Source organism: Pseudophryne corroboree, chromosome 11 (assembly GCF_028390025.1).
Source record: "Pseudophryne corroboree isolate aPseCor3 chromosome 11, aPseCor3.hap2, whole genome shotgun sequence".
NCBI classification, from domain to species: domain Eukaryota; kingdom Metazoa; phylum Chordata; class Amphibia; order Anura; family Myobatrachidae; genus Pseudophryne; species Pseudophryne corroboree.
The window spans coordinates 345605382-345626148 of NC_086454.1; the positions used below are offsets into that span (position 1 = coordinate 345605382).

A 20767-nucleotide genomic window follows, 5' to 3' on the forward strand; every position below is an offset into this window, starting at 1 on the left:
AAAGAGACGACAACTGTTCGTAGCCACATACACCACATTCTCACGACAGGAGAAAGTGTCAACGGCTAATGCCATACCACCCCAAAGAAGCTAAGTGCGTCAGGGTGGGCGCCCTGTGGAGCCCAGTGTACCTCACAGAAAGAGATTTAACAATGGTAAGTTCTTACCATAAATCTTGTTTTCAGCTGCGGGGTACACTGAGCTCCACAGGGAATGACATTGTGGATGTCCTAAAGCAGTTCCTTATGGGAGGGGACGCACTGTAGCGGACACAAGAACCCGGCGTCCAAAGGAAGCATCCTGGGAGGCGGAAGTATCGAAGGCATAGAACCTTATGAACATGTTCACTGAGGACCACGTAGCCACCTTGCACAATTGTTCAAGGGTCGCACCACGGCAGGCCGCCAAGAAGGTCCAACCGACCAAGTAGAATGGGCCTTTATGGTAGCAGGAGCTGGAAGGCCGCCTGTACATAAGCATGTGCAATCACCATTCTAATCCATCCGGCTAGGGTCTGCTTGTGAGCAGGCCAGCCACGTTTATGAAAACCAAACAGAACAAAGAGAGAATCCGACTTCCTGATGGAGGCAGTTCTCTTCACGTAGATACGGAGAGCTCTTTGGAAGACAATTCAGGAGAGGCAAAGGCCGGATCCACAATCTCCTGATTAAGGTGGAAAGAAGACACGGTGAAAATTCATATATGGTGACCTACAAGATAAGGCACCCAAATCCGACACCCATCTAGCAGAGACAATAGCCAGCAGAAACAACACCTTAAGAGAAAGCCACTTAAGGTCTGCAGATTCAAGAGGCTCAAACGGAGACCCTTGCAACGTCTCCAAAACCACCGACAAGTTTTAAGGGGCCACAGGCGAGACGTGTGGAGGTTGAATCCGCAACACACCCTGAGTAAACACACCCTGAGTAAACGTATGTACATCAAGTAAAGTTGCAATTTTTCTCTGGAACCAAACCGACAAGGCAGAAATATGAACCTTGATGGAGGCCAGACGAAGGCCCAAGTCTAGGCCTTGTTGTAGAAAGGCCAAAAGTTTGGCCATACTAAACTTGTAAGCATATGATTGTTAGATGCGCACCAAGCAAAGTAAGAATTCCAGTCCCTATGGCAAATCCGAGCAGAAGCCGGTTTCCGGGCCTTCAACATGGTTTGATTGACCGCCTCAGAAAATCATTTGGCCCTCAAGACGGGAGCTTCAAGAGCCACGCCGTCAAGGCCAACCGGGCTAAATCCTAATATACACAGGGGCCCTGAACTAGGAGATCTGGGCGCTGTGGAAGTAGAAGTGGACGCTCTATCGAGAGACCCTGAAGGTATGAGAACCAGTGCCGTCTGGGCCACGCTGGAGCGATCAGAAGTAGGATTCCTCCTTCTTGTTTGAACTTCCTTATTACTCTGGGCAGGAGTGACACTGGAGGGAACACGTATGGCAGCTGAAAGTTCCATGGAATTGCCAGTGTGTCCACGAACGCAGCTTGAGTATCCCTTGTCCTTGCTCCGAAGACTGGAACCTCATGATTGTGTCGAGACGCCATCAGGTCCACATCTGGAAGGCCCCACCTGTCCACGAGGAGTTGAAACACTTCTGAATGGAGGCTCCACTCTCCGGCGTGTACGTCCTGACAACTGAGAAAGTCTGCTTCCCAGTTTAGGACCCCTGGAATGAATACTGCCGATATGGCTGGCAGATGGCGTTCCGCCCATTGAAGAATCCTTGATACTTCCCTTATTGCCATGCGGCTTCGAGTGCCACCTTGATGATTGATATATGCCACCGTGGTGGCGTTGTCCGACTGTACTTGAACAGGTCTGTACTGTATTAAATGCTGGCCCAAGTTCAATGAGTTGAACAATGGCCGCATTTCCAGAATGTTTATTGGGAGGAGAGACTCCTCCTTGGTCCACCGACCCTGAAGGGAGTGTTGCTCCAAGTGTTGACCCAGTTGGAGATCCAGAAGGGACGACCCCTGCTCAATCGTTGGTCCTGAAGCCACCAGCTCAGTGACAGATGGACCTCCAGAGACAAGGAGATCATTTGAGACCTGATCCGGTGAGGCAGGCTGTCCTGGCGGAGTACAGCCGTCATTACCGCCATGACCTTGGTGAAGACTCGCGGAGCCGTGGTCAAACCAAAAGGTAACGCCCGAAATTGGTAATGGAGGTTGCCAACTGCAAACCTCAGGTACTGCTGATGCGACCCTGCAATGGGAATATGCAGGTAAGCATCCTGTATGTCCAGTGAGACCATATAGTCCCCAGGCTCCAAGGCCAGAACAATAGAGCGAAGAGTTTCCATACGAAACCTGGAGACCTTCACAAATCTGTTCAAGGACTTGAGGTTGAGAATGGGCCGGGAAGACCCATTCGGTTTCGGGACTAGGAACAGCGGTGAATAGTACCCCTTGCCTCTCTGAGCTAGAGGCACCTGTACTACCACTGCTGTGTCCAGGAGGGACTGTACCACCGAATGAAGAGTTTTTGCCTTTACCTGATCCGAAGGGACGTCTGTCAGGCAAAATCGATGAGGGGGACGATTCTTGAAGGATACAGCATAACCTCGAGTGACGACTTCCCGTACCCATTCATCGGAAGTGGTCTTCAACCATTCCTGAGTAAACTCTAGAAGTCGGCCCCCCACTCTGGGATCCCCCAGAGGGAGGCTCGCCCCGTCATGCAGCAGGCTTGTCAGTTTTGGAAGCAGGCTGACGGGCAGCCCAGGCCCTTTTGGGTTTGGGCTTATTGGGTTTGGAAGTGCGAACCTGTTTTGGGTACGCCTAATCTTTTGCTTTCCCTGAAGGACGAAAGGAGTGAAAGGAAGTTCTCTTAGCCTTCGGCACCGAAGGAGCAGTACTAGGAAGACATGCTGTTTTAGCAGACGCTAAGTCAGCCACTATCTTGTTGAGGTCTTCTCCGAAAAGAATGTCTCTTTTGAAGGGGAGTACCTCCAGGGTTTTGTTAGAGTCCATGTCCACAGACCAGGACCGTAACCAGAGAATTCGGCGAGCCAAAATGGACGTAGTAGAAGCCTTGGCCGCCAGAATACCACCATCAGAAGCCGCCTCCTTAATTTAATGAGACGTTGTAACAATATATGACAGGCATTGTCTAGCATGATCAGAAGCATTGGAAGGCAACTCCGCCTCCAGCTCCTGAGCCCACGCTTCCACAACTTCTGCAGCCACTGTCGCTGCAATAGTGGGACTATGCACCGCACCGTTTAGGGTGTAACTTGCCTTCAAACAACCCTCCACACGCTTGTCTGTCAGCTCTTTCAAGGACGTGACGGTAGTTACAGGCAGAACTGAGGATACTACCAGCGACACCACTTGCGAATCCACTGGCGGGGGTGTTTCCCAATTTTTACTAAGCTCCGCAGCGAGGGGGTAGTGAGCAAGCATCTTCTTGTGAGGCGTGAACTTCTTACCTGAATTTTCCCAGGACTCCTGACGTATGTCAACTAAATGTTCAGAGTGAGGTAAAACTTGGTTAACCACCTTCTGATGTTTAATCCTGTCTGGTTTCTTAGGGGCAGCATCAGGCTCTGGTTCATCAGTAATGTGAAGAATGAGCCTGATAGCCTCTCACAAGTCAGGAACATCCACTTGCGAAACAACTTAACCATCAGAAGCTTCAGGATCAGAATCTGTGGGGTCCGTATAAACGCCATCCTCATCAGACGAGGTGTCTAGGACGTTGGTGGATTGTGAGGAAGTAATTGCCCGCTTAGAGGACCCGTTGGTCTTAGGTGGGTGAGGGTTAGACTTTTAAGCAGTCAGTGATTGGTTCAATTGCTGTAACTGATTGGACAGTTGATCTACCCACGACGGGTTAACCGCAGGGACCATAAGCGGTTGTACCGGCACAGGAGGTCCCATAGGGTGCGTTAGTCTAGTTACCAGAGTATAGCGTGGTGAAGGTAGCCCAAAGTGGGTCATTTTGCACCCCCATTGCTACAGTCCCACTCGGAGGGTAAGGAACCCCCAGAACCTGAACCCTCAGCTGCTATGTTATCCTCAATGTGGGATCAGCCCCAGCTCCGTTGCCCTTTGTAGCTGACATAATCAAAAGCTCAATGCAAGGCAACACAGTACAATATCAGCAGCACAATACCTGACAAGAACCCCCTGTGCAGTGTATCAGCACAAACAGGGAATTCAAGAGGTATATGGTGACTAAAAATCACAGAGAAAAACACACACTGAGTAGATCCTGTAAACTGCCTATATTATGATAAACCTGACACACTTATCCCCCTCAGGTTATAGAATATAGGGATAGCAATCTGAGTGAGATACACGAAAATGGAGGTCACACAGCAGCTATATGCACACACACACAGAGTCACAGTTTGTACAATGCAGAAATTATGACATGCAATAAAACTGCACTGGACTAGCAATACATAGTAGTACTAAGTATAGCTATACACTTAATAGATATAACAATGCACAGTAAAGACTGGATGTATATCACAGGGTACTTGTACTATATAACCCTGACTAAATGCACTTTTTCTTAACTAACACTGTCAGCAGACATGTAGAATACTAAAGTGTTCTGTAAAATGCACATTGCTGACAGGCAGGTGGCTTTACAGAGGAGGATTTGCCCAAACAGTCCCAGGATCAGCTCTGCTTGCTATAATGGCGCCCAAACGCTGACAGGGAGTGAGAGAGAGAGAGATATGCAGCTCCAGGGCAGGAACATTTACTCTAAATGGCGCCCTGGGCTTGGGGGAGGGGCTACAGGTCAAAGCCTGATCGCCCTGCTGGACTTCACCATCTGGTACTGGGGGCTTAATAAAATGGTTTTGTGAGAGAAAACCGACCTGTGCCCATGCCCTGGTGGTCTAGTGGGGTCCCTGTACTACCACAGTGTACACGCCAGCGCGTGCGGCCCACCTCCCACCGGCCACACGGGATTGCGGCGAGGGGACCCCTTACCTCCTCCCTGAGTGTGGCCACGCAATCCAGGAGAACAGCGGTCATGTGTGTGACTAACTTAGAAGAGAACCGGAGCCTCCGCTGTAGGTACCCGGCAACCAGGTTACGGGAGTGTACAGCGTCACTGGGGGAGGTGATGGAGCTGCAGCAGGAGATGTCTGACTGACATCTAACATAGTCAGTGTCTCTGCTGCAGCCCTTGAAGTCTTCAATATTCTTTAAAAGCTTCTCTCAGGGCTGCTGGAGCAGCCCCCCTGTTATGTGCCTGCTTACTGCATGGCACCAACTACAAAACTGAGTTCCTGTGCACGGAGGCGGGGTTATAGAGGAGGCGGCGCTGTGCATCTTGGGAAGAAGGTCAAAGCTTTGAGCCTGTTGGTGCCTCGGATCAAGATCCTACTCTACACCCCAATGTCATTCCCTGTGGAGCCCAGTGTACCCCGCAGCAGAAATCCTATTTTTTCCTTATGGAGCACATTTACACAAAGAGTAATACCACAACACATTAATCTGTGCAGCTTGATAACTGTTCGGGAGTCGCGCCAGCAAAACTTTTAAGCAGAAAGTCCTAATGGTCACTTATCAGGCTGGTATCTGACTGCTCGGGTCACCGGTGTGTCCCGACGTGCCCCTTCTGCTCCCCTGGCTCCTGCAGGCCACCTGTTGTCAGTGGACAATTCTCTGTGTGAGAAAGTACTGGGTCAGCGGGAGAGAGAGGAGACATTGCAGACTATTAAACACAATCCGGCTAAACCTGCGGCCGACCTGCGTGCGACTCCCCATAAGCCACGCCGAGTGTCTGATGCATCAGAAGCATCTATAGAAGTAGCATAGGAAATCGCAGCTGCGCAGTCTGGTGATACGGGACAGAGAGACGTATTGTAGAGAATTCATATGGCAGTAAAAAATTTTTTTTTTTGTATTGCAGGAAAAAGATATTAACTCCATTTACGACGTTAAATTATACGTGAATCCAGTTGAGATATCTCCAGCGATGGTAAGAACTGATTGGCGTTTTTAATCTACAGATACAAAACCGTTTAGAAATGGGATCTGACGATAATATGCATTACTCAACGGGGCAAGTGACCGCAATGATATCTGTGTAGAGCAGCAGATCAGCCGGGGAGAACAGAAAGTCTGTTGAGCAGTGATTGACTATATGAAGCACACAATTTATATATGTTATATATGTTATGTATTAACCACTTGCCTGGCATGGTCGCATCAGATGCGACCAGTCAGAAAGCTTCCTGCAAATGCTGCTGTCTGGTCTCTCTGCTTCCTGGTTCCCCACCCTCTCAGTGCCTCCCGTGCTGCCGATCGGTCAGCCCGGCAGCACTCCCCATCCAGCGGCTGCAGACACTAGCAGCCGCTGTGGAAATGAAAAAAAAAAGCAAAAAAAAAGCAAACAGTACCTCACCTTCCCGAGGGGCTCTGGGATCTGCTGAGAGGATCTGAGGCTGGGAAACGTAAGTCGCGATGGTTGTGATGTTCTGATCATTTATGGCCGTGATATTCCGACCATCGATGTTTGCACCAATGTTTTTTTCTTTTATATATATTTTTTTAAATATTCTTTTTTTTTTTTATTTGGAAATTTGCTCTGGACAATGTTTATTTAAATGCTCTCGACCTAATTCAGTCATTAAAAAATGACAATTTCTGAGCAGTTTTGGAAAACAGGGCTAGTGTGGCCCGCATGTCAGGCCTTACCCCCCCTGTCAATCAGGCAGAGGCAATCGCAGCCCAGAGATGCTTTTAGCATCTCACTGGGCTCCCAGGGTGCGCAGTGCGCCCTGCTGCGTGAGCGCACTCCACATAGGAATTCAGACTGCGATTGCTGCAGCGATCCAGTCTGAATTTGGCCCTATACTTAATAATGAACCAAACTGAATTTAGTACGTGCTCTCATCAAGAATATAAATCCCCCTATTTCTCTAACGTCCTAAGTGGATGCTGGGGACTCCGTCAGGACCATGGGGAATAGCGGCTCCGCAGGAGACAGGGCACAAAAAGTAAGCTTTTAGGATCACATGGTGTGTACTGGCTCCTCCCCCTATGACCCTCCTCCAAGCCTCAGTTAGGTTTTTGTGCCCGGCCGAGCAGGGTGCAATCTAGGTGGCTCTCTTAAAGAGCTGCTTAGAAAAAGTTTTTTAGGTTTTTTATTTTCAGTGAGTCCTGCTGGCAACAGGCTCACTGCAACGAGGGACTTAGGGGAGAGAATTTCAACTCACCTGCGTGCAGGATGGATTGGATTCTTAGGCTACTGGACACCATTAGCTCCAGAGGGATTCGGAACACAGGTCTCACCCTGGGGTTCGTCCCGGAGCCGCGCCGCCGACCCCCCTTACAGATGCTGAAGATTGAAGGTCCGGAAACAGGCGGCAGAAGGCTCTTCAGTCTTCATGAAGGTAGCGCACAGCACTGCAGCTGTGCGCCATTGTTGTCACACACTTCACACCAGACGGTCACGGAGGGTGCAGGGCGCTGCTGGGGGCACCCTGGGCAGCAATATATAATACCTTTTATGGCAAAAGAATACATCACATATAGCCATTAAGGCTATATGTATGTATTTAACCCATGCCAAATGTCTAAAACTCCGGGAGAAAAGCCCGCCGGAATAGGGGGCGGGGCTTATTCTCCTCAGCACACAGCGCCATTTTCCTGCTCAGCTCCGCTGTGAGGAAGGCTCCCAGGACTCTCCCCTGCACTGCACTACAGAAACAGGGTAAAACAGAGAGGGGGGGCATATTTTGGCGATATTTTTATATATTTAAGCGGCTATAAGGAACAACACTTATATAGGGTTGTTCCCATATATATTATAGCGCTTGGGTGTGTGCTGGCAAACTCTCCCTCTGTCTCCCCAAAGGGCTAGTGGGGTCCTGTCTTCGATAAGAGCATTCCCTGTGTGTCTGCTGTGTGTCGGTACGTGTGTGTCGACATGTAGGAGGACGATGTTGGCGTGGAGGCAGAGCAATTGCCGATAATGGTGATGTCACCCCCCAGGGAGTCGACACCGGAATGGATGGCTTTGTTTATGGAATTACGTGATAATGTCAGCACATTACAAAAATCAGTTGACGACATGAGACGGCCGGCAAACCAGTTAGTACCTGCCCAGGCGTCTCATACACCGTCAGGGGCTGTAAAGCGCCCTTTACCTCAGTCGGTCGACACAGACCCAGACACAGACACTGAATCTAGTGTCGACGGTGATGAAACAAACGTATTTTCAAGTAGGGCCACACGTTATATGATCACGGCAATGAAGGAGGCTTTGCATATCTCTGATACTACAAGTACCACAAAAAGGGGTATTATGTGGGGGGTGAAAAAACTACCTGTAGTTTTTCCTGAATCAGAGGAATTAAATGATGTATGTGATGAAGCGTGGGTTAACCCAGATAGAAAAATGCTAATTTCAAAAAAGTTATTAGCATTATACCCTTTCCCGCCAGAGGTTAGGGCGCGCTGGGAAACACCCCCTAGGGTGGATAAGGCGCTCACACGCTTATCGAAACAAGTGGCGTTACCGTCTCCTGATACGGCCGCCCTCAAGGATCCAGCTGATAGGAGGCTGGAAACTACCCTGAAAAGTATATACACTCATACTGGTGTTATACTGCGACCAGCCATCACCTCAGCCTGGATGTGCAGTGCTGGGGTCGTCTGGTTGGATTCCCTGACTGAAAATATTGATACCCTGGATAGGGACAGTATTTTATTGACTATAGAGCAATTAAAGGATGCTTTCCTTTATATGCGAGATGCGCAGAGAGATATTTGCACTCTGGCATCGAGAGTAAATGCGATGTCCATATCTGCCAGAAGGAGTTTATGGACGCGACAGTGGTCAGGTGATGCGGATTCCAAACGACATATGGAAGTATTGCCGTATAAAGGGGAGGAATTATTTGGCGTCGGTCTATCGGATCTGGTGGCTACGGCAACTGCCGGAAAATCCACTTTTTTACCTCAGACCCCCTCCCAACAGAAAAAGACACCGTCTTTTCAGCCGCAGTCCTTTCGTTCCTATTAGAACAAGCGGACAAAAGGACAGTCATATCTGCCTCGGGGCAGAGGAAGGGGTAAGAGAGGGCAGCAAGCAGCCCCTGCCCAGGAACAGAAGCCCTCCCAGGGTTCTGCAAAGCCCTCAGCATGACGCTGGGGCCTTACAAGCGGACTCAGGAACGGTGGGGGGTCGACTCAAGAATTTCAGCGCACAGTGGGCTTGCTCACAGGTGGACCCCTGGATTCTACAGGTAGTATCTCAGGGTTACAGGTTGGAATTCGAGAAGTCTCCCCCTCGCCGGTTCCTAAAGTCTGCTTTGCCAACGTCTCCCTCGGACAGGGCGACGGTATTGGAAGCCATTCACAAGCTGTTTGCTCAGCAGGTGATAGTCAAGGTACCCCTCCTACAACAGGGAAAGGGGTATTACTCCACGCTATTTGTGGTACCGAAGCCGGACGGCTCGGTAAGACCTATTCTAAATCTCAAATCTTTGAACCTGTACATACAAAAATTCAAGTTCAAGATGGAGTCACTCAGAGCAGTGATAGCGAATCTGGAAGAAGGGGACTTTATGGTGTCCCTGGACATAAAGGACGCTTACCTGCATGCCCCAATTTGCCCTTCACATCAAGGGTACCTCAGGTTCGTGGTGCAAAACTGTCATTATCAGTTTCAGACGCTGCCGTTTGGATTGTCCACGGCACCTCGGGTCTTTACCAAGGTAATGGCCGAAATGATGATCCTTCTACGAAGAAGAGGCGTATTAATTATCCCTTACTTGGACGATCTCCTGATAAGGGCAAGATCCAGAGAACAGCTGGAAGACGGAGTAGCACTAACCCAACTAGTGCTGCAACAACACGGGTGGATTCTGAATTTTCCAAAATCTCAGTTGACCCCGACGACACGTCTGCTGTTCCTGGGAATGATTCTGGACACGGTTCAGAAAAAGGTGTTTCTTCCGGAGGAGAAAGCCAGGGAGTTATCCGAACTTGTCAGGAACCTCCTAAAACCAGGGACAGTGTCTGTGCATCAATGCACAAGAGTCCTGGGAAAGATGGTGGCTTCTTACGAAGCGATTCCATTCGGCAGATTCCACGCACGAACTTTTCAGTGGGATCTGCTGGACAAATGGTCCGGATCGCATCTGCAGATGCATCAGCGGATAACCTTATCGCCACGGACAAGGGTGTCTCTTCTGTGGTGGTTGCAGAGTGCTCATCTGTTAGAGGGCCGCAGATTCGGCATACAGGACTGGGTCCTGGTGACCACGGACGCCAGTCTGAGAGGCTGGGGAGCGGTCACACAAGGAAGAAACTTCCAGGGAGTATGGTCAAGCCTGGAGATGTCTCTTCACATAAATATACTGGAGCTAAGAGCGATTTACAATGCTCTAAGTCTGGCAAAACCCCTGCTTCAGGGTTTAGCCGGTGTTGATCCAGTCGGACAACATCACGGCAGTCGCCCACGTAAACAGACAGGGCGGCACAAGAAGCAGGACAGCAATGGCAGAAGCTGCAAGGATTCTTCGCTGGGCGGAAGATCATGTGATAGCACTGTCAGCAGTATTCATTCCGGGAGTGGACAACTGGGAAGCAGACTTCCTCAGCAGACACGATCTACACCCGGGAGAGTGGGGACTTCATCCAGAAGTCTTCCACATGATTGTGAACCGTTGGGAAAAACCAATGGTGGATATGATGGCGTCCCGCCTCAACAAAAAACTGGACAGGTATTGCGCCAGGTCAAGAGATCCTCAGGCAATAGCTGTGGACGCTCTGGTAACACCGTGGGTGTTCCAGTCAGTGTATGTGTTCCCTCCTCTGCCTCTCATACCAAAAGTACTGAGAATTATACGGCAAAAGGGAGTAAGAACGATACTAGTGGCTCCGGATTGGCCAAGAAGAACTTGGTACCCGGAACTTCAAGAGATGCTCACGGAGGATCCGTGGCCTCTACCTCTAAGACGGGACCTGCTTCAGCAGGGACCGTGTCTATTCCAAGACTTACCGCGGCTGCGTTTGACGGCATGGCGGTTGAACGCCGAATTCTAAAGGAAAAAGGCATTCCGGAAGAGGTCATTCCTACACTGGTAAAGGCCAGGAAGGAGGTGACTGCACAACATTATCACCGCATTTGGAGGAAATATGTTGCGTGGTGTGAGGCCAGGAAGGCCCCCACGGAGGAATTTCAACTGGGTCGATTCCTACATTTTCTGCAAACAGGATTGTCTATGGGCCTCAAATTGGGGTCCATTAAGGTTCAAATTTCGGCCCTGTCGATTTTCTTCCAGAAAGAATTGGCTTCAGTTCCTGAAGTCCAGACTTTTGTAAAAGGAGTACTACATATACAGCCCCCGGTTGTGCCCCCAGTGGCACCGTGGGATCTTAATGTAGTCTTGGATTTTCTAAAATCCCATTGGTTTGAGCCGCTCAAATCGGTGGAGATGAAGTATCTTACATGGAAAGTAACCATGCTACTGGCCCTGGCTTCAGCCAGGAGAGTATCAGAATTGGCGGCTTTATCATATAAGAGCCCATATCTGATTTTCCATACGGACAGGGCAGAACTGCGGACGCGTCCTCATTTTCTGCCTAAGGTGGTGTCAGCGTTTCACCTGAACCAGCCTATTGTGGTGCCTGCGGCTACTAACGAGTTGGAGGATTCCAAGTTGTTGGACGTGGTCCGGGCATTGAAAATATATATTTCAAGAACGGCTGGAGTCAGAAAGTCTGACTCACTGCTTATATTGTATGCACCCAACAAGATGGGTGCTCCTGCTTCTAAGCAGACGATTGCTCGTTGGATTTGTAGCACAATTCAACTTGCACATTCTGTGGCAGGCTTGCCACAACCTAAATCTGTCAAGGCCCATTCCACAAGGAAAGTGGGCTCATCCTGGGCGGCTGCCCGGGGAGTCTCGGCATTACAACTCTGCCGAGCTGCTACTTGGTCAGGGGCAAACACATTTGCAAAATTCTACAAATTTGATACCCTGGCTGAGGAGGACCTTGAGTTCTCTCATTCGGTGCTGCAGAGTCATCCGCACTCTCCCGCCCGTTTGGGAGCTTTGGTATAATCCCCATGGTCCTGACGGAGTCCCCAGCATCCACTTAGGACGTTAGAGAAAATAAGAATTTACTTACCGATAATTCTATTTCTCGTAGTCCGTAGTGGATGCTGGGCGCCCATCCCAAGTGCGGATTGTCTGCAATACTTGTACATAGTTATTGTTACAAAAAAATCGGGTTGTTATTTGTTGTGAGCCGTCTGTTCAGAGGCTCCTACGTTTGTCATACTGTTAACTGGGTTCAGATCACAAGTTATACGGTGTGATTGGTGTGGCTGGTATGAGTCTTACCCGGGGTTCAATATCCTTCCTTATTGTGTACGCTCGTCCGGGCACAGTACCTAACTGAGGCTTGGAGGAGGGTCATAGGGGGAGGAGCCAGTACACACCATGTGATCCTAAAAGCTTACTTTTTGTGCCCTGTCTCCTGCGGAGCCGCTATTCCCCATGGTCCTGACGGAGTCCCCAGCATCCACTACGGACTACGAGAAATAGAATTATCGGTAAGTAAATTCTTATTTTTTCCCATTAACAACACATCCTTACCTTTATTTCTAAGCCCCAAGGAACGGTTACTGCGTTATACAGCTATACGGCGATGAGGCCGGATGAAATGAGCTTTGGCACCGGGGCCCTGATTCACAACGTGGTGAAAGTCTCTGAGGGATGGTAAGTATCACTTATTCATTGCATCACTAGAATCAGTAAGACACAGGCGCCGTTATTGAACAGGGGGGGTCATTCCGAGTTGTTCGCTCGCTAGCAGTTTTTAGCAGCCGTGCAAACGCTATGCCGCCGCCCTCTGGGAGTGTATTTTAGCTTAGCAGAAGTACGAACGGTTGTATCGCAGAGCGGCTACAACATTTTTTTGTGTAGTTTCAGAGTAGCTCAAACCCTACTCAGCGTTTGCGATCACTTCAGCCTATTCAGTTCCGGATTTGACGTCACAAACCCGCCCTGCGTTCGCACAGCCACGCCTGCGTTTTTCCTGCCACACCTGCGTTTTTCCGCACACTCCCTGAAAACGGTCAGTTCCCACCCAGAAACGCCCACTTCATGTCAATCACTCTGCGGCAAGCAGTGCCACTGACATGCATCGCTAGACCCTGTGCAAAACTACATCGTTCATTGTGCCCATACGTCGCGCGTGCGCCTTGCGCCGCATACGCATGCACAGAACTGCCGATTTTTAGCCTGATCGCTGACCCCCCAGGGTCGGGTACGTGTTGTATAATCCGTGTCACGCGTCTGGAGCTGGGAATACTCACGAGGCATTGCATAAAGGTACATTTGCGCAATTTCTTTATATCCGGCACAGCTGCTCCAAACACACGTTAAACATGAAGGCTATGCTGCAAAGGAAACACCACTTATCCCCTTCCCCCAACATTATACTGACTATCAATGAATTGCTCATTAACTTTTAGCGTTTAAGTTGCCTCTAACCTATTTACTTGTTAGCTGGAGCTTTGACCCAATAAGTATCACGAGCGTTTCAATAGACAGAAGTCTAACATTCCCCTTCCTTAGCAATAAAGCATTAGGTACACTTCCGGACAGCTGCGGATCATTGGGTCGGCCAGCTCATATGGTCAACATGGAACGGGTTGAAAAAGTCGATTGAGTTTATAGGTTGACATGTAAAAGGTAGACCCCTGAAAAGATCGACAGGTACAAACGGTCGACACAGTCAAAATGCCATTTGAACCTATCGACCTTAAGTACTGTCAACCTTTTACATGTCAACATGTTGTACCTGTCAACCTATTGCACGTCAAACACATGGGGTCAACATATTTGTCGGCCGATCATCCGGATGCCCTTCCAGAGAGCAGACTATAGTTAGCTCATTACTTTGTTGAGACAGGGTTGCTGCACCCTACAATGCCGTAGCTTCTTGGTGAGTTAAAAGCATTCGATTCCAGAAAAGGGAATCACAATGTGAAGACTATTACCAGTTGGGGTATATGGAGGACAAAGCACCCCAGGAAAATCTCATTTATAGGGGATGAGCTAAAACTGGAAATGTAGGGGTCTGTTTACTAAGCCTTGGATGGAGTTAAGTGGATGGAGGTAAAGTGGGTCATTCCGAGTTGATCGTAGCTGTGCTAAATTTAGCACAGCTACGATCATCTTCCCAGACATGCGCAGGGACGCCCAGCACAGGGCTAGTCCGCCCCGCATGTCAGTGCCGCCCCCCCCCCCCCCCCCCCACCCCGCACAAATACAAAAGTATCGCACAGCGGCGATGCTTTTGTATTTCTGGAGTAACTCCCGGCCAGCGCAGCTCCTGGAGTTGTTTGTCGTTGCCGCTAGCCGCAGCGGCGGCGTGAGAAGTCACGCAGCCGCCGCAGCCCGACCCCCCAGCGGTCCGGCCACGCCTGCATTGGCCGGACCGCGCCCCCTAAACGGCGGCATAACGCCTCCGTCCAGCCCCCTCCCGCCTAGCGACCACCTCTGTCGACAAACTGCAGCAAACGATCGGGTCAGAATGACCCCCAAAGTACCAACCAATCAGCTCCTGTCATGTTGCAGGCTGTGTTTGAAAAATGACCGTTAGGAGCTGATTGGCTGATACTTTATCTCCATCCACTTTACCTTCATCTAAGGCTTAGTAAATAGACCCCACAGACACAAGGCACCATCTATGCAAAATGTAATCTGGTGTTTCAGAAGAAAATGTGAAGGGCAAACTTGTGTTTCCGATAGTCCAGTATGTGCATGGCTTCCGCAGGGCGGAGGTAGCCTCACTGAGCTCATCATTTGTACATGCAATGGGGGACATGTACTAAGCGGTGAGAAAAGTGGAGACGTGAGCCAGTGGAGAAGCTGCCCATGGCAACCTATCAGCTACTCTGTATACTTTTATAGTACGCAAATTATAAATGTTACGTCAATGCTGATTGGTTGCCATGGGCAACTTCTCCGCTGGCTCACTTCTCCACTTTTATCACCGCTTAGTACATCCCCCTCAATAAGTGGTATCTCTCAGGGCTTTTCTAGAGATTTCATGAGTGGGAAACTGTTGTATAATACGTTATATAATGTGATTCTCCATGTGCAGGTGGAAGGGGGACTATGGAGATAAAATACAGCACTTCTTCCCCTCAAATTATGTGGAGGACATATCAACCAATGAGAACATTTTTACCAGTCAGGTAAGACATCAGATCCACTAGCAGTGGTTCTCAAACTCGGTCCTCAGGACCCCACACGGTTCACGTTTTCCATGTCACCCGGCAGCTTCACTGTGTATCACCAACTGTCACATTTTAAAAATCTACAGGTGACCTGCAAAACATGGACCGTGTGGGGTCCTGAGGACCGAGTTTGAGAACCTGTGCACTAGAGTACCGGTGAAATCTGTTCCATGGACAACTGTTGAGTCAAACTCAGATGTTCCATCATGTTAGTCTAAATATTCCACAGATGTATGTTGTAAGGGCAAAAGGAGGGTTTGACCTGTGCCCACCATGACAGTGAAGCCTGGATGATAGAGTCTTTAAATTCATTTCTATCTCAGCCCTCTTAGAAAGACAAAGGACCCCGTATTTGGATGGGGAGTCCCTTCTCTCTCTTTCTGTGTCCTGGCAGCTGAGAGATCGGGGGATGTTCAGGTCCTGCGCCATAATGCTTCAATTCGAGGCATTATGTTACAGGGGGTGGGACTGCAATCCATAGCGCTAGGGAAGTTGCACAATACGGGAGGGTTGCCCATCTCTCCTGGGAGCTGGGGGAACTCGCCCAAACTCTGGGGTCTCTGAGGTATTCTGGGGCAGCCTGCAAGTATAATTTACACAGTACAAACATTATTAGTAGTGTGTTACAGTGCTATAGAAGTGCCGACATACAGTCCTTGTAAGGCAGGGGCAAACGCAGGATTTCTAGAGGGGGGTTTCCAAATATAGTCCACAATCTCCCAGTCTGCGGCACATTGGCGCAAGTGCGGGAGTCTGGGGGAGCGGTAGATGATCCTAGTAACGACCTGGACATTAATGTAAACATTGGTCTTTTTATACACTGGATGCTGTATGGAACACAGTATTAATATTTAACACTATAGATGGTCTATAGTATAGGCTGTATCAAACATTTACCTAATATAAATAAATGGTCAGGAAAATGTTACACATACCATAATAAATGCACAAACATAATAGAATCAGTACTGTACTACTTTATAAGTACTCATTCTCCCACCTCATGGTAAGGCTCCTGTCTCTTCTTCCTGGTAGCTACTCTTTGGTCCAGTGCACTGATTGAGGGCTCAGATCCACACACACAGCAAAGTTGGTAGAAGCAGCTGCTACCACTGGGCATGTGCAGCAGCTCCGCTCTGTCCCTTAAACTGCATGATGTGGTGTCACCTCTAGTAATCTCATTACATACCATTGCTATTGTCATAATTTGAGCCACTTGCCAAGAGGAGGGGGGTTTACGGGCAACCAGAACCCCCCCCCCCCCCCCGCTCCCTGCATTTGCCTATGAAAGGCTATAAGCAGCTGTAACACACAAGTAACATAACCTCATTATGTGCAGGTCAGGGTTATGGGGGGGTAAGTCTGGCATTGGGGTGCCCTGTATTTGCCGTCCTTACAGTATCCCTAGTAATAACCTGTGGTGTTGTGTACCTGCCTTCTGCACACAGTAAAAGCACCCATGCTCCTGCCTTAGTAATTGTTTTAATTTCCAATAGATTGTTAAATTGCATCCACCTGAACATTTGTTCATCCCACAGAATTATTTATTTAGCGACAGTCAGTTATATAGCACCAGCATGTGCCGGTGCTCTACTACTGCCTCCACTGAGTATGGGCTATGGATTCTCTTTTCCTGGAGTCCGCCTCTTGCGCAGCGGATGCGTTCTATAATGTTTTACTCAATCTATTGCACATAAGAACTGGACACAGTAACTGTAGACAGAAATGTCTCCCAGGTCAAGTGTTTTATCGACCTGTTCTGCTGCCGGTGCATTAATTACTGTCACGTTACTAACCCACAAAACACAGGCCTTCTACACTCATTCTTCTGTCATCGCATCTCCGTCCTCTGCTGGAATAAGCCGCGCTGCGTTGCGGCACGTATACTCCGAATGATAAAAATGTCTAAAAAAATCTATAAAAATGTCCGTGTGTGAACCTTGAAGTGAGAAAAATGGTGAAACTGAGGCAAAAAGGTGAAATTGAAAAGCAAAGCATTCTTAGTTATTCTGTTCTGATTTTTATTTTACCCTATTTTCCACTATGTAATACTGTAGTCTCCATGGCAGTTTCAAAACATGTCTGGAAAAGACGGAATATGTGAACCAATGTTTTGTAATGTGGCCGGTTGACGTGACTAGGGACAGGCGCAAGTTTCTAATTCCTATCGCATGGTAAACTGCACTGTTTTCATACACAGATCGAGGACAGTCCCTTGGGCTCTTTGTGCAGAGGCATTCTGGACTTAGGAACGTACGGCATCAGTAAGTAGTTGTGTTGGGGGTGATTTGTGAATCTCTGTTCAGATATTGGGTTGTACGAATCTGCAGAAGCGCTAACATTAACGCAGCATGAGAGAACGTTGCAGTGGTCAGAAGACCAACCACGGCATCCCGATGTTGAGATCTTGACAGGGGCTAGGTAAGTGTACATTTACACTTGTGCCCAACACAGAATCAGGCCCTATTTTTATTTTAAACAGTTTTTCGCCAAATGGGAACAGTTATGCCATCTGATCCTATTGTCAGTACGCTGCATGCAGCACTGTCACACCAGGCTGATCTCATTGTCAGTACGCTGCACGCAGCACTGTCACACCAGGCTGATCTCATTGTCAGTACGCTGCACGCAGCACTGTCACACCAGGCTGATCTCATTGTCAGTACGCTGCATGCAGCACTGTCACACCAGGCTGATCTCATTGTCACTACGCTGCATGCAGCACGGTCACACCAGGCTGATCTCATTGTCAGTACGCTGCATGCAGCACGGTCACACCAGGCTGATCTCATTGTCAGTACGCTGCATGCAGCACTGTCACACCAGGCTGATCTCATTGTCACTACGCTGCATGCAGCACGGTCACACCAGGCTGATCTCATTGTCACTACGCTGCATGCAGCACGGTCACACCAGGCTGATCTCATTGTCAGTACGCTGCATGCAGCACTGTCACACCAGGCTGATCTCATTGTCAGTACGCTGCATGCAGCACTGTCACACCAGGCTGATCCCATTGTCGGTACGCTGCATGCAGCACTGTCACACCAGGCTGATCCCATTGTCAGTACGCTGCATGCAGCGCTGTCACACCAGGCTGATCTCATTGTCAGTACGCTGCATGCAGCACTGTCACACCAGGCAGATCTCATTGTCAGTACGCTGCATGCAGCACTGTCACACCAGGCTGATCTCATTGTCAGTACGCTGGCTGATCCCATTGTCAGTACGCTGCATGCAGCGCTGTCACACCAGGCTGATCCCATTGTCAGTATGCTGCACACAGCACTGTCACACCAGGCTGATCTCATTGTCCGTACGTTGCATGCAGCGCTGTCACACCAGGCTGATCCCATTGTCAGCACGCTGCATGCAGCACTGTCAAACCAGGCTGATCTCATTGTCAGTACGCTGGCTGATCCCATTGTCAGTACGCTGCATGCAGCACTGTCACACCAGGTGATCCCATTGTCCGTACGCTGCATGCAGCGCTGTCACACCAGGCTGATCTCATTGTCAGTATGCTGCACGCAGCACTGTCACACCAGGCTGATCTCATTGTCAGTACGCTGCACGCAGCACTGTCACACCAGGCTGATCTCATTGTCAGTACGCTGCACGCAGCACGGTCACACCAGGCTGATCTCATTGTCAGTACGCTGCAGGCAGCACTGTCACACCAGGCTGATCCCATTGTCAGTACGCTGCATGCAGCACTGTCACACCAGGCTGATCTCATTGTCAGTACGCTGCATGCAGCACTGTCACACCAGGTGATCCCATTGTCAGTATGCTGCACACAGCACTGTCACACCAGGCTGATCCCATTGTCAGTATGCTGCATGCAGCACTGTCACACCAGGCTGATCCCATTGTCAGTACGCTGCAAGCAGCACTGTCACACCAGGCTGATCTCATTGTCAGTACGCTGCACGCAGCACTGTCACACCAGGCTGATCTCATTGTCAGTACGCTGCACGCAGCACTGTCACACCAGGCTGATCTCATTGTCAGCACGCTGCACGCAGCACTGTCACACCAGGCTGATCTCATTGCCAGTACGCTGCATGCAGCGCTGTCACACCAGGCTGATCTCATTGTCAGTACGCTGCATGCAGCACGGTCACACCAGGCTGATCCCATTGTCAGTACGCTGCATGCAGCACTGTCACACCAGGCTGATCTCATTGTCAGCACGCTACATGCAGCACTGTCACACCAGGCTTATCCCATTGTCAGTACGCTGCATGCAGCACTGTCACACCAGGCTGATCTCATTGTCAGTATGCTGCATGCAGCACTGTCACACCAGGCTGATCCCATTGTCAGTATGCTGCATGCAGCACTGTCACACCAGGTGATCTCATTGTCAGTATGCTGCACACAGCACTGTCACACCAGGCTGATCCCATTGTCAGTACGCTGCATGCAGCACTGTCACACCAGGCTGATCTCATTGTCAGTACGCTGCATGCAGCACGTCACACCAGGCTGATCTCATTGTCAGTATGCTGCACGCAGCACTGTCACACCAGGCTGATCTCATTGTCAGTACGCTGCATGCAGCACTGTCACACCAGGCTGATCTCATTGTCAGTATGCTGCATGCAGCACTGTCACACCAGGCTGATCTCATTGTCACTACGCTGCATGCAGCACGGTCACACCAGGCTGATCTCATTGTCAGTACGCTGCATGCAGCACTGTCACACCAGGCTGATCTCATTGTCAGTACGCTGCATGCAGCACGGTCACACCAGGCTGATCCCATTGTCGGTACGCTGCATGCAGCACTGTCACACCAGGCTGATCCCATTGTCAGTACGCTGCATGCAGCGCTGTCACACCAGGCTGATCTCATTGTCAGTACGCTGCATGCAGCACTGTCACACCAGGCAGATCTCATTGTCAGTACGCTGCATGCAGCACTGTCACACCAGGCTGATCTCATTGTCAGTACGCTGGCTGATCCCATTGTCAGTACGCTGCATGCAGCGCTGTCACACCAGGCTGATCCCATTGTCAGTATGCTGCACACAGCACTGTCACACCAGGCTGATCTCATTGTCCGTACGTTGCATGCAGCGCTGTCACACCAGGCTGATCCCATTGTCAGCACGCTGCATGCAGCACTGTCAAACCAGGCTGATCTCATTGTCAGTACGCTGCATGCAGCACTGTCACACCAGGTGATCCCATTGTCCGTACGCTGCATGCAGCGCTGTCACACCAGGCTGATCTCATTGTCAGCACGCTACATGCAGCACTGTCACACCAGGCTGATCCCATTGTCAGCACGCTGCATGCAGCACTGTCACACCAGGCTGATCTCATTGTCAGTACGCTGCATGCAGCACTGTCACACCAGGCAGATCTCATTGTCAGTACGCTGCATGCAGCACTGTCACACCAGGCTGATCTCATTGTCAGTACGCTGGCTGATCCCATTGTCAGTACGCTGCATGCAGCGCTGTCACACCAGGCTGATCCCATTGTCAGTATGCTGCACACA

The 20767-nt window shown here is 49.8% G+C and overlaps 1 protein-coding gene across 3 annotated transcripts in view; it reads left to right on the plus strand.

Annotated features, from left to right (window-relative positions):
- The window catches only part of PLCG2 (phospholipase C gamma 2), a 391280-nt gene that overhangs the window by 304942 nt on the left and 65571 nt on the right, over positions 1–20767 (plus strand). For all 3 annotated transcript variants that reach the window (XM_063945955.1, XM_063945956.1, XM_063945957.1), the window contains exons 21-24: positions 5893–5961; positions 12615–12724; positions 15120–15213; positions 17456–17519. In XM_063945955.1, the coding sequence (XP_063802025.1) occupies positions 5893–5961; positions 12615–12724; positions 15120–15213; positions 17456–17519 (337 nt within the window). The remainder of the gene's footprint in view (positions 1–5892; positions 5962–12614; positions 12725–15119; positions 15214–17455; positions 17520–20767) is intronic.